Source organism: Trichechus manatus, unplaced genomic scaffold, assembly GCF_000243295.1.
Source record: "Trichechus manatus latirostris isolate Lorelei unplaced genomic scaffold, TriManLat1.0 scaffold00011, whole genome shotgun sequence".
Classification (NCBI taxonomy): domain Eukaryota; kingdom Metazoa; phylum Chordata; class Mammalia; order Sirenia; family Trichechidae; genus Trichechus; species Trichechus manatus.
Window position 1 is genome coordinate 25,969,535 of NW_004443947.1, and position 17,293 is coordinate 25,986,827.

Below are 17,293 nucleotides of genomic sequence, written 5' to 3' on the forward strand. Positions count from 1 at the left end.
AAGGCCACTCCCACCTGATATTTAATACCTTTGTTCTGTAATTAAGGCTAACCTAGAGCGTGCCTCATCTTACACATGTATTTTCTACCTTTTTGGTCATTAAATGGATGGACCTGACTACAAACCTAAAGTTGCTTGTGTCAGACCAAAATAGGTATCTAACATGGAAAATCCAAAGATGGCAAAGACATTCACGTTCATATGAAGAGTGACAGGGCCTGGCACCTGAATGAGAGCGAGGCCTTGAAGACTAGGAGAATGGTGGCACCGCAAAAAAGAATTCGGGAAGTGTGGGAGGTGGGGAGTTTGGAGGAGGAACAATAAGTTCAGTGGCAGGTAATGAGGTAGAAATGATGGGAAGAACCTCCACGCAGAAGAGTCCAGGCCATTGGGAATTTGGAACTAGAATTGAGAAGAAGTTCAGGGCACATACAGAATTGGGGGTCATCTGCAAAAAAGTAACCGTTAAAACCGTAGATAGTTGTGGGATTCCCCATAGAAGTGTGAAAAGAGAAAAAGAAGAACTGAACATTAGGGGAGTCCACACATGACCCTAAGTGTGAGTCCACACGATTTACCAGGTGACAGAAGAGTTACCGAGGGAAGCAGAGGAACAGTCAGAAAGGTAGGAGAACTGTGGGAATGATGAAGCGACCAGAAGCCAAAAAGGAGGGGGAATATCTAGAAGATGGTTAGCCAATTTTCTTGCCCTCTCATTGTGATGTCAACATGCTCTGGAGTACAGGGAAGTTGAAGATGACTGTGACAGACAGAGTACTGGTCAGACAGTGTGGTGGGAACACCGGCTGGATTCGGATCCTGGTCCTGCCATTTACTCTCTGTGGACGCTTGGACAAGATATTATACCACTCTGTGCCTCAGTTGCTCATCTGTAAATGGAGGTCATAAGCCTGGGCCCTCCTCGTAAGGTTGATATGAAGATCATATATGCTTATTCATGGTAAGTGTTTTGTTTGGCACCTTGCACACAGTAAGCACCCAATTATGTTAGCTATCCGTAGTTTGGTGGTAGAATTCTTGCCTTCTATGCGGGAGACCCAGATTTGATTCCTGGCCCATGCACTTCAAGTGCAGCTGCTGCCCCTCTATCAGTGGGGTCTTGTATGTTGCTGTGAACAGGTTTCCGTGGAGCTTCTAGAATAAGACAGACTAGGAAGATAGGCCTGGTGAAAGGCCTGGTGATCTACTTCTGAAAATCAGCCAGTGAAAATCCTATTGATCACATCTGATCCGCAAGTGATTATGGGGATGACACAGGACTGGGCAGGGTTTCATTTGGTTGTGCATGGGGTCACCACAGGGGCAGGGGGACTACGTGATGGCAGCTGTCAACAACAACTGCTTATTCCTACTCAACTATCAACTAAAAGAACTAATTTACATATATATATCTTATCTTATTCATTCATTCTTTCATTCAATCTTCCTTCCATTCTTTCTTATGTTCCTCTGTCTTTGTTTCATACTTGTGGAAACCAAAGCTTAGAGAGGACGCTAGACTTGGCTAGGGTCACGATGATCCCAAGTGTTAAAGCAAGGATTCAAACCCAGGTCTGTTAGACTCCATCCTGAAATATGCATTCACATTCAAACTTCCCTAGAGCTTGTGTGCTCTATTCAAAAAGACACACTTGTCATTCAGCTGAAAACAAAACTGCCTAAACTTCTCTCCCACACCATATGGCTGAATCCCAGCTGACAGGAAGCTCATTTCTGCCCCACAGGAGGCTCCTTTCATCAAGTAGGTTGATTCAAGATTTGCAGGGTGGTCATTTCCAAATCTTTTTAGCATGGGTAGCAGCAGTGATATTTGTTGTGCTGCTTCCTTTCTCCATTTTGCATAAAAAAGCAAATGCTCCTAATCATGGCGAGAGACAGATGTTATCCTACATCATTCTCTAAGTGAAATACCACAAGCATAACCACTACCAACACAAATATCCTCCTGTCTTGAAGTAACAGGAAACTACTATCATCTTCCAGTCGTTAATCTAAATAATTGTGGGATGAAGGAATTCTTAAAGAGATACCATCACAGGGTTTTGTAGGCTAGGATTAAACCAAAGTGTTTGGACATCTAAAATTACCCTGAGCTTTGCAAAATCAGATTTTCAAGCAATGAGGTGATTCATGAAGTACCAAGAAACCAGTGGGAAGTGCCAAACCCTACTTGGACAAAACAAACTTGGCCTGAGATACCATTACTTTCTCCCTTGGACAATTATTTTACAGCTGGTCCAGCAAAGCACTCTTGAACAATAGGGTAGCTTCAAGTTTTTGTTTTTTCCCCAACCAAGAGTGAATGTGGAACATGTCACTTCTACACACAATAGAGAAAAGCCTGAATTATAATAGTTGGAAGAGGTCGTAGAACTAAGACTTACACATGGTTAAATGAACTGAGGAGGCCCTGAGTGGTGCAAACAAAAAGTTGGTGGTTCAGGTCCACCTAGTGGCACATCAGAAGAAATGCCTGGCAATCTACCCCCCCCCCGCCCCATCAGCCTTTGAAAATCCTATGGAGTACAGTTCTACTCTGACGCATGTGGGATCACCATGAAGTCAATTGACTGGATGACAATTTTTTTTTTTTTTTTTTAAGTGCATTGAGGCTGGAGTTGGTAGGCAAGGATTTGAATGTCAGTCCTACACTTACTGGCTACTTGCTTTTGGGCAAATTTCATCAGTTTTTCAAGCCTCAGCTTCCTCATCTGAAAATGAGAATAACTGGAGAAGGCAGCAAAGTGTAGTGCTTTAAAAGGAAGCACTCTGCATTCAGACTTGTTGTTAGATGCCATCGAGTTGGTTCCAACTCATAGCGACCCTATGGACAACACAACCAAATACTGCCTGGTCTTGTGCCATCCTGTGGTGCTGGCAAAGAATACTGAACACACTATGGACTGCCGAAAGAATGAACAAATCTATCTTGGAAGAAGTACAGCTAGAATCCTCCTTAGAAGCAAGGATAGCAAGACTACGTCTCACATACTTTGGACATGTTATCAGGAGGGATCGATGCATGGAGAAGGACTATCATGCTTGGTAAAGTAGAGGGACAGTGAAAAAGAGGAAGACCCTCAGCTAGATAGACTGACACAGTGGCTGCAACAATGGGCTCAAACATAACAATGATGGTGAGGATGGTACAGGACCGGGCAGTGTTTCGTTCTGTTTTATGTAGGGTCGCTACGAGTCAGAATAGACTCGACGGCACCTAACTACAACACCTGGATCACAGCAAGTGCTCAATAGCCTTTAGTTTTTTAAAAAATTATCCTCTTAAATGGTTTGGAAAATAAGTCCTAAGGGGTTCCCAGAGAACACAGAGGGGAAAGAATGAACACACACAGGTAAGCCTCCACAACCAAGGGCAGCCTTGCTTTTTATGTATTTTACCTATTCAGGTTTCAGCATGACATTTAATTTTTAAAAGTTTCTGTTGATGAAAAAAATGGTTTGAAAACTTCTGCTCTAGATAACTGTCCTTTGAAAAATGGGAAAAAGCAGGGCCCTGATAGACCGAGGGAGTTGTTCCAGGTCAGGCAACAGGTAAACAGCTGACCAGGGACCATACTGCCCCTTGCTCCCTGCATCTGTCCCTGCAGGCTCCATCTAACCCCCTCAGGAGGGTTAGGTTGGTTCCATCTTCTGATTCTGGTCAGCCCAATGATCAGAATAATGCTGAAGTTTTGAGACTGGGGGATGGGGAGCATAATGGGGCCGGGAAGACTGATAGGGAAGTCAGTGGCAAATACAGGTAGGGTAGTATGAGGTAAAGAAGATGAAATATGTGTTTGTGTGTGTATTCCTGACTATGCTAGGCACTGGAGACTCACTGAGTTTAAGAGCCTGGTGGAATATCTACATGAAGAGGTGGGTCTCGAACTCAGGGAAGATACCAGGATGGAGATCTAGGAGCCATTCAATAAGGACGTTATATGAGTGAAAGAGAAAGAGACAGACAGGTTGATTGACTGAGGGTGGAGCTGGCCAGCATAACAACAGCAATGGAGGAGAAAGAACATACACAGTACAAATAATAATACAAAGAACAAACGATAAATTCAAGTAAAAATAACTTAGAATAATAATGTAAGGTAATGACGGTTAGTACTTACTGAACACTATTTTTTAGCCATCTTACTAACTACTTTATTTGGATTTTTTCATTCAAGCCTTCCAACAATCTCTGAAGGTAGAGATTTCTATTACCCCCATTTGATAGATGAGCAAACATAGGCACAGAGAGGTTAGGTAACTTGCTTAAGATTACACAGCAAGTAAAGGATAGAGATGAGGTTAAAATCAGAGTGGGTTAACCACAGAAACAACTTTTAACCATTATGCTTTGATCAATCCCAGAAAACAAGAGAAAGAAAAGTAATATCAGTATTGAGAGGTAGTAGTAAGTGTAGTAACAGCAGCAGCTACCATTTACCAAGCATTATCCCTGAGTGGTGCAAATGCTTAGCACACTCAGCTGCTAAATGAAAGGCTGTAGGTTAGTTCCCTCAGAGGTCTTGGAGGAAAGGCCCGGTGATCTACTTCCAAGAAATAGGTCACTGAAATCCTATGGAGCACAGCTCTACTCTGACACACATGGGGTTACCATGAGTTGGAACTCATGTGATGGAGCCGGTACTGGTATTTCGTGCTAGGCACGGCGATCAGTGTGTTTAACATCATCTCTTTTAACCCCAGGGACAGCTTGGGATGGTGAATGTTCTTAGCCCTTGAGAAGAAAAGGAAACTGGCTCAGTGGTAACTTGCCCAAAGTCACATAGCTAGTAGGTGACAGCACAGGGATTTTAAGCCAGGTCAGCTCCAGCACTAGGACTCCTGAAGCACCATGCTAGACAGTTTCAGTGTCCAGCTGTGGAAGACTAATTTGTTGCATAGGCTAATTCAATGGTTCCCAACAGTGGGGCCACAGAAGCTCCTGCACATATTTTTAAAGACAAATTCTCAGGTACTTCTACCAGAGCTTCAGATTCAGTAAGTCAGTGGTAGGATCTATGAACCTAAACTTCTCAGAAGTTCCCTGGGTGATTCTTAGTATGTAGCCAAGTTAAGAAACCGCTGTATCATGTATACGTCATGGCTGCTTCTAGCAAGATGTCTGGATGGCTGGTCTGTGAGGACAGGATATGCTATATTATGCTTCTTTGCATGATCACATATCCTAACCCAAAGCTCAACGTCAGTAGACATGTCACAAAGATTTTATGACTTGAGAAACTTCCGCCAGGGGACCAGGCTCCATGGACATTCAATTGCCTTGCTTTAAAAAGAACCAGGTAATTGGCCTAAATCATGCATTCTTCTAGACACCATGCCACTTTTCCTCTAAAATATACCAGTAGTGTCAAACTAATTAAACAATTACAATCTCCTTACCTAAAACTCTTAATCTCTCAGCTCCTACTACCACTTCATTTTCATCTGCTGAGAAGAGCAATTTTCCAGAGACCGTTTTTACCTCAAACTTTTTCCCATAAGCTTCTACAGCTTTTGGACCTAGAAAGGAGAGAGAGAATACATTAGTCTCATTGTATTTGATAACAAAAGGCTTTTCATAGAACATATACATCTGACAAGATTACATTGGACTTTAATGTAAGCGGATTGGTTTTCAGAAGCCAACCACGAAAATTAGCCTTGTGACTTTAGTCACGTCTTGTCAATTACTTTTAATCACAGGCTCTCAAGTTATGATTTTAAAGTACATCATGTCCTTCCTCCAAACTAATGCTTGCATGAGATTTCCCTCAACTAGCCACCAAATTACTGTCAAATACTTGTAGGTTTTTTTTGCTTGAACGTATCATGACACGAGAAGCTAACTGCTTCTTGAGGCAACTCTTACATCTTCGGTCAGTTCTGTTGGAAAAATCTCCTACAAATTCAGTTGAAATTCAAATTCACAGCTCAAATTCAGCAGTAGGTTTTGGGTAAGGAACCAAGATTTTGCTCTGGATTGGATGCTATCAGGAAGTCGGGGTCATTTTATGATTGTCTGAATAAATCTTAACAAGAAGCAGGGATACCCAGAAAAATGTTAAAGCTGTAATGGATAAAGAAACAGCAGTCACTCATATTAGCCAGAACAGGGGGATGTTTGGTCTTTTTTGTGGTTTGAAAAGTGTTTATGATTTGTCTGTGTTCAGACATGATCAGAATTGACTTTTTTCCTCCCTGTATCCATCATAGTCACAGAGTATCCTTGTTTGATATTGACATTCTGTGAAATTGTTGATGTTCAACAGGAGGACACAAAAGGCCTAGCTGATAGTACCAGACTAGCCCCCACATGTCTGAGTCTACGTTTCTATTTCTGTTTCTCATGGCTATTGGACTAGCAATCAGAAGACATGAATTATGCTCCAATTCTCTCTTACTTTCTGTTAAATGTGATCTTTGGCAAATCATTTGATCTTTCTAAACTTCAGTTTCTACACCTGTGAAATTGGATGATCACTGCCTACTCGACCTCGTAGAAAGGCTGAAAGGAGCAAATGACATTGTGTTTATAAAAGGACCACTTTATAGACTGAAAAGTGCTGTGAAACATATGGGGCTGCTCTTGTGATCATCATCATCATCAACATCACCATTTTCTCATGCAATGGCCACACCCACTGAAAAGAATTAATGGCAAGTATCTCATAGCCAAGGCGCCCTGGTGGTGCAGTGGTTAAGAGCTCAGCTGCTAACCCAAAGGTTGGCGATTTAAATCCGCTAGCCACTCCATGGGAGAAAGATGTGGCAGTCTGCTCCCATAGAGACTGCAGCTTTGGAAACCTTATGGGGCAGTTCTACTCTGTCCTAAAAGGTTGCTGTGAGTTGGAATTGACTTGACAGCAATAGGATTTTTGTTTCGCAGTTTCCCCATTCAATAATCACATCAATTTGGCAGAAGCGATCTCTTGCCAATATGGGGCAAAGGATATTGGGAAGGCTCCTTAATGAGCAGGAGTTGGAAGAGCAGAGTTCCACAGACTTTCCAAGCAGGATGGGACCTGGACCTGGGATCCTGTCTGACTGCCTTCATGCTGTAGATGAGATCAAGTGACAGTGAGGCTAAAGGCTCTTTCAAGGTCACCAGGTCACCGAGTGAGCTAACAGCAAATCCGGGTTTGCAATGGAGCTTGCAGGGATGTTCCACAGAAGAAAAGGATGTTTATTCATCTAGGATGGGAAACGAGGCTGGTGCCAACATGGCTGAAGCAAGTAGGATATGAGCTTTTAGAGAATTAAAGGATGGGGAAACCTGGAAGAAAAAACTCTTGAAAGAACAGAGATGTATGATGAGGGACTTGCTTTAAGTTCTTCTGTGAGGGCTAAGATGTAGCTGTCTTCTTGGTCATACCAAAACCTTAAGTAAAAGCTGTCTTACTTGCGGTGGTTATCTTTTTTAAGGGAGGGTTGTGGATGCGGAGGTAATGAAGAGCTAATGAATGAATGACTGGCCACAGGATGGGTGTTGGGTGAGCACTTTGCCCCCTCTGGATCCAGTCGCATGGCAAAGTCGGGTATGACTAGGGGACACAAATCCTGGGACTTTGCCTTCATGGACCTGGGCAATATCATCAGACTTGGTCCCCAAGAAGTCAAGGGCATCTTTATGTACACAAGTTGAGTTTACTCTGAACTCATGACCGGGGTTGTGAGCTACCCAGGAGAATACACTGAAGAGACTATATTAATCAAACAACACAAAGAACAATTAAGTCATTTTGCTTTTCAGAAGACACAAAGAAATTTACCAAGGGCCAGAACTATTTGGGTGTATAAAGCTCAGTAATTGGTAGCTTTAGCCAAAATCCCACGGAGCATCTGCTGGCTCAATGGTGCAGACGGCTTGCTCTTTTGTCAGTTTCACCGGGGGCTGCCAAACTTCCCTGGACGTGGCCTGAATCTTAAGAAATGATTCTAAAGTGAAAAGCAAATGGAGCCTGAGACTGCTCAGGAGATCTCTTGGTAAACTCATTGTTCCTCTCTGGGAGGAGAAAAATCACTGTTTATAACCTGAAACTAATCTTCAGTTAATCCCCTTCTGTGCTTGATAGTTTATGTGTGAAGTGCCTCCTTAATTAATACCCTACACAGAGAAGAGAATGAGTGTGGCAAGTGTAGAAAAATGGAGTCTATCGGGATGAATAGCAGTCTCCAAGTCACAGTGTAGCCACGAATCTGGCAGCTGGGAAGGCCTGATGGTCATCAGCCTTAACTCCTTTCCCCAGCCCTGACACTGGACCCTTCCCCACTCCTGCATGATGCTGTCAAAGGCTCCCCTCCAAGTTTCCTCCTTATGGGTCAGAGGGTTCCCTGATCAGACTCACTACGCATCTGATACGAAATCAGCAGCATTGTAAGTAAAATAAAAGGATGGCACAAGACTGGGCAGTGTTTCATTCTGTTGTACATAGGGTGCCGACGCGACAGCACCTGATAACGACAACATGGGTAAAATATGCATTTGTGGCCTATTCCTGGGAACTTAACTGTCATTTAAAGCACTGTTTCTTGCAAAAAGATTACCTGAGCTACTAACATTAGAATTTGTAATGGGCTTTTGAGGCACGCATTATGTAAGCAGGAGAATTCTTGAGTCCTCAGGATGGCCTTAGTAGATCACACTGGTTAGAAGACAGGAGCAATTTGCTGTCAAAGAAGTACACCGTCAAGTTTAAGAGGCATTAGAAGCTACTGCCTGCTGGAATGGCTCTGTGCTTTCCACTGTGTCCATAAACATGGATGTAAACAGAGTACCCTGAAGAAAAACTTTAGAGGGGTGTGTGTGTATGTGTGTGTTTGTGTGTGCATGCGTGTGCGTTTAGAATTATATTTTTAACACATCTACCATCCTCTCTAGAAATCATCTTGAAAGGCTCCACTGGCTGGTATCAGAATGGCTTTTTGCCCATACCATTTTAATGTTAGCTATCTTGTGCTCTGGTAGTGCAGTGGTTAACAGCTCAGCTGCTAACCAAAAGGTGGGCAGTTCAAATCCACCAGCCACTCCTTGGAAACCCTATGGGGCAGTTCTATTCTGTCCTACAGGGTCACTATGAATTGGAACTGACTTGACGGCACCTAGCAACAGCAACAATCTTGTGCCTTACCTTAACAGTTAGGGGTAGGTGTCTCCCCACTCCCATGAGTGCCCTGTTGGGCAGGGGAGACAGAAAGAAGGAGAAAGGGGGAAGGCAAGAGAGAGTGTGGAAGGAAGTAAGCGGCGAGAGACAAGAGAAGGAAAGAGAGGGAGAGAGGAAAAGAGAAGGAAAGAGAGAACAAAAGGAGAGAAGAGAGCGGGAGAGTGGAGGGCATAGAGGTGGGAAGAGTAGGCAGGGGAGGAAGGAGGAGGAGAAGAAGGAGAAGAGGAGGAAGACAAGGAGAAAAGTAAGAAGAGAGGGGAAGAGAAGGGGAAGGAAGAGAAAGAGAAGTGGGAAAGGGGAGAGAAGGCAGAGAGAGACGGGAAGGGAGGAGGAGAAGGAAGGGAAAGGAAAGGAGAAGAGGGACGGACGTGGGAAAGCAGGGTGAGAGAGAAGAAAGCTGGTAAGAAGGGAAAGGATATTTAGGGGGAGAGAAGAGAGAGGTGGAGGGGGGGATGGAAAGAGGGGGAAAGAGAGAATGGGGGAAGGCAGAAAGACCGGCTGACTCTTACTGAATAATAGTCATTTGAGCAGCTCCAGCTTTATCAAAACAAAATCTCTCAAGTAAACCAAATCTCCCACTGCAAATAAATGGCAAATGATCAACAGGCTAAATAAGTTCCTTTTGAATGCAGGAGTCTGGGAGCTGGAGGTTGGATTAATTTCCCTCCTGAAGGCAATTTTCACACCTGTCGTTTAAATCATTGCTTACTGAAGCTGTTTAATTATTTAGCATTGTGACTGTGGACCAGATGTTACATAAGCAAGGCCGACAATCCACTCCACGCTGAAACATGTTTATGGATTATAGACTCTACCATGGTACAATTCCTTCATCCCTGAGTTCCTCTGTTGGTGGATGGTCCAAGGCACCCACCAAGGACATTCATATGAGGCTCTCCTGGGGGCGAGCAGGCTTCCCTCCACAGCAGAAAAGACTCTAGGCACAAACACACCTGTTTCCCTTGGCTTATTTATGAGTGGGGCTCCAGATGTTTTAGTCACAGTAATGTTTCAGGGCATTTGGGCAACTGGCTTCTCAAAATGTCCATCTGCATACATTTCTCTTAGCCCTGAAGCCAAACAAATGGCATTTTCTGTCTGGAAGCATAACAATGCCATGAGGAGCTACACACCCTTTTCCTTTCACTGCGTGGGTACATAATGCCGCCCGCTTACTGCTGTTTATGCGCTACAGAGGGGGCATTGATCATACCACTCAACACATTACCACAGCCACGACACCTACGTTTATCATAATAATCATGATTACGACTAACCAAGACCTTGTTTAAATTTCAGGTCTATGCAGCTTAAAACCCACTGGGTGCTTTCTGCAGCAGTTAGAACAGATCTGCTACATTAAAAGGAACCACATGAACAGATTCAGCAGAGATACATCTGCATTTTGCAATTGAGTTAGGCTCAAAGTCAGCACACACGGCAAATCATGGCATGGATTCAAACTATCACTGAAAATGCCTTTTATAACCCATAAAGTATGGTGTGCATGCGTTTGTGTACGCTATGCTCTCTCTCAGTCAATCCAACACAGCCAGTTTTTCCTCCAGCATTGGAGCAGAGAGCTTTCCTTTGGTTGAGCACCAGATGAAGCAGCTGGCTTATGTTTAGGGGCCATGTTATATGAAAATTAGATTTTTCTCCTCAAAGCAAGTATAGTTAGATTTGCATAAGTTAAATACGTATATATGATGGGACTCTATGCTTTAGTAGAATCCTAGAATGCATGCCACATTCACTTTCTCAATCCAGTAAAATGTGTTAGCAGACATTCTTTTCTTTAGTTCACACGGTGTTTGATTCAATTTCGATTCAGCCTTCAACTTTTTGTGAGTGGTTAAGAGCTTGGCTGCTAATCAAAAGGTTGGCAGTTCGAATCCACTAGCCACTCCTTGGAAACCCTATGGGGAAGTTCTACTCTGTCCTACAGGGTCGCTATGAGTCAGAATCGACTTGAGGGCAACAGGTTTTTTTTTTTGTTTTGTTTTGTTTTTTTTACCGTGGAGCAGGCACTGTGCTAAGTTCTTTTTCTTACCTGTTATCAGCTGAGTTAGCACTTTAGTCTGATCATTGAGAATGTTCACCGTAACATTTCTGGCAGATTTGAAGTACAGGGCATTACCCTACAATAAAAGAAATTAGAGAAACACATGACAATTGCAGCAGATTTCTACACACAAAAAAACTATAATCCCAACTCTCCAAGAAGCTGAACTGGTCTCAGCCAAGTTCCAATCGATTTGTCTTTACTTGGAAACTCCAGATGTTTAATGATCTTCACACACATGACACTTAACAGACATTCATCCAAAATAGATTTCCCCCAAAGAGACAGTCATACACACATACTCACTCTATATGGATTTCCCTAACACACACACACACACACACACACACACACACACATGCACACACAGAGATGATCATAGTTGAATCAGAGACAACTGGGACACAGAAACCTTTAGAATTTAATGCAGACATCATCAGTTAGCCTTGATACACAGAATGATCAAGGATGACTGATAGCAGTACAGATACCTTTGGGGGCTTTCACAAGGTGGGGGGCAGGGTGGCAGCCACTGAGGTATTTTACCACATGTAGACTGACAATCTGGAGTCTCTCTGAACCAAGGTTAACTGCTAAAATGGATAACCAATAGGCATGACCTGCTCAGACCCTGAGTTATCCTTGGGTGATAGTTGGTGCCCTACTGTCCAGGACAGAGATGGTGACTTCTGACCCATCAGAACAACCACTGGTTCAGTGTAATCGCCCACAGTGATTTAAAATTAAAATGTCACAGCAATTTAAAATTAAAACTTCATGTAAGTATGCTTATATTATTGGGTCAGGGAAACAGAAAAAACATTTAATATAATATCGTCATAGGTTTCTATATTAATCTATACATTTGGAAATAAATATTAGCCCCAAATATTTTCTTCTACACTTGCTGTATTTAGCAGTTCTGTATTCAAAACTTTAGAAGAGTTTAGTAATGTGAGAATTCAGAACCTGGAACGTGGACAGGACATTATATGTTGCTAGAAGTTAATGTATCAACATTTCTATTTGTGCATTTACAACCTGGCACTGCAGAGAGAGGAGCAAACTGGCATCAGGCAACTGGATGAATTCACTGTCGTTGACTAGTGTGTGACCTTGAGAAGGTCATTTAGCTGTTCTGTGTTCCAGTCTTTGCAGCCTCCTCCTTCTCCATCATCAACATCAATATCATCACCAACCTCATTGCTAACATAATTGAGCACCCACTGTGTGCGAGGTCCATAGTAACAGCTCTGCGTCAGACTGTCTGGTTTCTAATCCCAACTCTACCGCATGCTAGGTGTGTGACTTCGGGCAAGTTACTTAATTGTTCCAAGTCTCAGTTTCTTTATTTGTATGATGATGTAAATATTAATTATCATTAACATTATAATTGTATTAAATATCATTAACATAATTAAAATGCATGTGCCCTGGCGGCGTAGTAGTTAAGGGCTACTGGCGAGCTACAGCTGCTAACCAAAAGGATGGTGGTTGGAATCCACCAGGCACTCCTTGGAAACTCTATGAGGCAGTTCTTCTCTGCCCTATAGGGTCGCTGTGAGTCGGAATCAACTTGACAGCAACGGGTTTGGTTTTTGCTTTTTATTATTCTTACAATTATTAAATTGCATATGTAATTATTAAAATATACATAGTACAGTACTGGGTACTAGTAAGTCCTTAGTAGTTGTTAGGATAAGGGGAGGGAAGGGTAAGGAGAAAGAAGGAAAAAGAAAGGAAGAGAGGAAAGGGAATGAGAAGGGACAGAGGGGTGAAGGGAAGGAGGAAGAGAGAAAGAGGAGGAGACGGAGAGAGAGAGAAGTGAGGAATAAGTCCTTCCTTTGCATTAGGTAATCCTCACAGTGGTTTCCTCCATTTCCAGCCTTCTGCTTCCATGTTCCAAATGGTCTCCCTGTGTGGTTTGCTTACCATGGTCTTTCAAATCTCAGTGTCTTCAGTTGCTATCAATCTACCCTTAATATTATTTGAATAATTCAATTGCACTAAAAATCTCATAACAGCTTTGCTGAAGATGTACAGCAAGAGATGCAATAAAACCACCCATTTCTTTTTATTACCGTGTCAAAATATTATAGTTTAGCATTAATTGTTCTAATATGCTAACATCCTGGGAAACAAAATCTTTGTCATGTCACAGTTTAAACAAAGAGCTTCATTCTAGCCTGGGACCAGTTGCTGTAATCCTCCCATATACCTGATAACGGAAAGCTCTCCAGGAAAAAAGCACTAACCAGATAACAAATACACAGAGCCTCATGCCGCAGCTGAGTCAGTGCGGTTTTTGCTTTGTTCTTTGACTCTGTCCCCTGAGACAAAAGGGGGCAGTAGTAGTTCAGTGGTAGAATTCTTGCCTTCTGTGCAGGAGACCTGGGTTCAATTCCCAGCCAATGCACCTCATGCACAGCCACCACCCACCTGTCAGTGGAGGCTTGAGTGTTGCTATGATGCTGAAGAAGTTTCAACAGAGCTTCCACACTAAAGTAGACTAGGAAGAAAGGCCTTCTGAAAATCAGCCAATAAAAACCCACGAAGATCAGAGCCCCAATCAATCATGGTGCAGAACCACGCAGCGTTTTTTCTGCTGTGCATGGCGTCCCCATGATTCTGGGCTGACTCACGGGTAGCTAACAACAATGACGAAGACTAAACCAGGAAAATACCAGCCAAGCAAAGTGTCCCTGAGGCTTCTGGGGTATTAGAACAAGCAGGAGAAAACACTTATGTGTCTGATGAGAAGCCTAATTCTGCCCCCTCAGCCTCTTCTTTGTCCCTCTGCTCCCTCCCACTCACACTGCAGCTTCTGGGCCTGGGAAAGTTAACTTCTATAGCAGGAGCTACTGTTCTGGGGCCTGTGACTTTCACTAACCAACCTCAAGGCCAAGAGGCATGAAAGTAACTACAGAGAGGCACAGCTACGCCAGGCAGAAAGGAGTTTCTGGCAGACTCACACCCAGATAATGAAGCTCAGAGCTCTGGACCCGGTGGGTGAGGTCACCTGGGAGATGCTGAAGGGAGGCAACGCACCACTGCTCCCATATTGAGAGGGAAGGACAGTCCACATCAATACTCCCCCAAATAACTAAAGTGATCGGCATTTGGAGCTGAAATTCTCAGCACAAAATTCTACTTTAAAGAAAAACACATCTCTGCATCTCTGTTGTTCTTTAAAGCAGAATATGCAAAATAGAATCAAAACTTTTCCTCATGACCCAGGACCTTGAAATGAACTTGAACTCCACTAAGCCCTCAAGGGGCTACTGCAGGCGCGTGACTGTTTGGACGCTAAGAGGCTCTATCATGCTGACATTTTAAAATGAATCTCTCTGCTTTTCAAAAATGTATTACTTATTTTAATATCAAAACAGTGCACACATGTAAAAATCAAATACTACCAAACAAAGAGCAGCAATTCATACCCTTCATCATTGCAAGAGCTTTCAACTTGCCTGCATGATCCATGTTGTTGCTGTTCTTGTGTGCTATCAAATCGATACCAACTCATAGGGACCCCATGGGACACAGAAGAACTGCCCTATAGGGGCACAGTGGTTAAATACCCAGCTGTTAACTGAAAGGTCGGCACTTCAAACCCACCAGCTGCTCTGAGGGAGAAAGATGTGGCAGTCTGCTGCCATAAAGATTACAGTCTTGGAAACCCTATGAGGCAGTTCTACTCTATCCTATAGGGTAGCAATGAGCCAGAATCTACTCGAAGGCAATGGGGGAAATCTTCGCAGGAGTAGATTACCAGGTCTTTGTCCTGAGGATTCACTAGGTGGGTTAGTAGCCCGCTGCTTAACTGTTGCACCACTAGGATGCCTTTGCATGTTCCATATGGCCCCAAATATGCTTATATGTTGTCACTTAATCAACATTACACACCATCCATTGAATTTCTTCGACTAAAGACAGGGATTTAGATCTCTTACACACACATACATACATATTCACACACCTCCGTATACTACACAACTTTGGTTAAATTAATAGTTAGAATTTACATTATTATGATTTTGTGTGTATTGTTCACAGGTGAGCCAAGTAGTATACTTTGACTACATTTCCTTTTTCTTTCTTCCACAGTTTTTATTTCTTCCTGGAATCAGTACGTAAATGCTTCATTTAAAAAAAAAGAAAAACTGCTTAGTTTTCTCTCTCCTATTGTTCAATTCTTTCTTTTTGTTCTAATTTCTGAGAAATACCTTCAAATTTAATTTTCAATTATTTTGTTGATACAAAAAATATTTCTTTCTACAACCACGCTTTTAATTTCCAGGAGCTTTTCTGATTCTTTGAAGCTTTCTTTTTATACAATCCATTATTTTTGAGGGATATACTATCTTCTCTCAAATCTCTGAAAATACTACAGGTGTTTTTCAAGTTTTTCTGTTGCCCGTATGTTCTTTCCTTCTCCCATGTTCTTTTTATTTTTCTGTTTGTTCTGGCTTTTGCCACTGGGACTAGAGGCTTTCCTTAAGTGTCTGGTGATCTTTGACTCTTTCTTTCTATTTGAGGGGGATAAAAAAGTTGATTGGAAGCTCTGTGTTTCCAGAAGGCTGAGCCTTGCCATAGAGAATGGGGCAGGGGGTTTGGCTGATACAATGCAGAACTTCCAAATGTCAATAACTGTGGGCTGGTCAGTACCGTGAGCCAACCGCATTAAAGGGGAATCTCCAAGCTCCTGCAGGAAGGTGGTGGGTACAACTTTAGATGTAAGGGCTCTGAGTGTCAGAGGGGAAGGGGGCTGGGTATTTCACTGCTCAGTGGGCAGACGTTCAATTAAACCTTCTGCTTTCAGTGCCTCATTCCTGACTTCATCTGTGTCTGTTGCCCCAGAGTCCAGAGTTCCTGTGGTCCAAACTTTCCAGAACATAATCCTCTTATCTTCTGCTAATGAGGCATTGGTGGTTCAGTAACAGAATTCTTCCCTTCCATGTGAGAGTCCCAGGTTTGATTCCCGGCCAGTACACCTCATGCACAACCACTATCCATGGAGGCTTTTGTGTTACAATGCTGCTGATCAAGTTTCAGCAGTTTCCAGACTAAGACAGACTAGGAAGAAAGGCCTGGCAAGCTACTTCCAAAAATCATCCAATGAAAACCCTATGGATCATAATGGTCCAATCCGCAACCAATCATGGGACAGCACAGAAAAGGAGAGTGTTTTTTTCTGTTGCGCATGGGGTCACCGTGACTTGGGGGCCAACTCAATGACAGCTAACAACAGCATCTAGGCTGGGTCACATGGGTCCCTTGGGGATGGTATCTGGGGAGAGAGGTGAGTCAAACTAGTCTTTACACAGGTTTTCAACCAATCCTGTTTTTCAGCCCTACTCCAGGGCCACATTATGACTTTTATGGGCCCTAGGCACTATGCCTAGCATGTCTAATGGATAAGCCAGCCCTGTCCCTATCCACACCCTGACCCTCAGACCTACAGGGTGTTCAGTTCCTGAGCCTCCCCAGGATTCTAGATCAGGAATCATCTCACTCCTGTTTTTTGCTGCTCCCATTGCAAGTTTGTAGATTCTAGCTTCCACAGCCTTGGCAGGTCAGCTATCTCTCCCTACCCAGTTTCCCTCTTCTAAAAATTTGTCCACATGTTTTGTCTATTATCATTTATTCTCCCTTTCTTAAGTCACATGTGCTTACTCCTTTCTCACTCCTCCATTAGCTGTCTTTTTCTGTGGGGTTTTTCAAAAGAGGGAAGAGACCTATGAGCTCTCACTGCTATCAGTTTGTCTACCTCTAGAGTCACGTCATATGGAGTCCTTGGGTGGCGCAAATGGTTAAGCACTTGACAACTAGCTGAAAGGTTGAAGGTTCAAACCTACCCTGGGGTGCCTTGGAAGACAGTCCTGGGAATTTGCTTCTGAAAGGTCACAGCCTTGATAACCCTATGGAACAGTTGTACTCTGCACACATGGGGTAGCCATGAGTCGGAATTACACAACAAGACTCACTTCATACTCACTGCCTTTTCAAGAGTAAACCCGAAAAAAAAAAAAAAAAAAAACCATTT

At 43.1% G+C, this 17,293-nt stretch overlaps 1 protein-coding gene and 1 non-coding gene across 2 annotated transcripts in view; one reads left to right on the forward strand and one right to left on the reverse strand.

The window, feature by feature from the left end:
* Positions 1-250: 250 nt before the first annotated feature.
* The window catches only part of SGCD (sarcoglycan delta), a 296,688-nt gene continuing 279,645 nt past the window's right edge, over positions 251-17,293 (reverse strand). The window contains exons 3-5 of the mRNA XM_023726426.1: positions 11,236-11,323; positions 5,422-5,541; positions 251-402 (exon numbers count right to left, since the gene is read on the reverse strand). Coding sequence (XP_023582194.1) covers positions 251-402; positions 5,422-5,541; positions 11,236-11,323 — 360 coding nt within the window. The remainder of the gene's footprint in view (positions 403-5,421; positions 5,542-11,235; positions 11,324-17,293) is intronic.
* Positions 13,593-13,663, forward strand: TRNAR-UCU (transfer RNA arginine (anticodon UCU)). The gene has a single exon. It is a non-coding gene; the product is annotated as a tRNA-Arg (tRNA).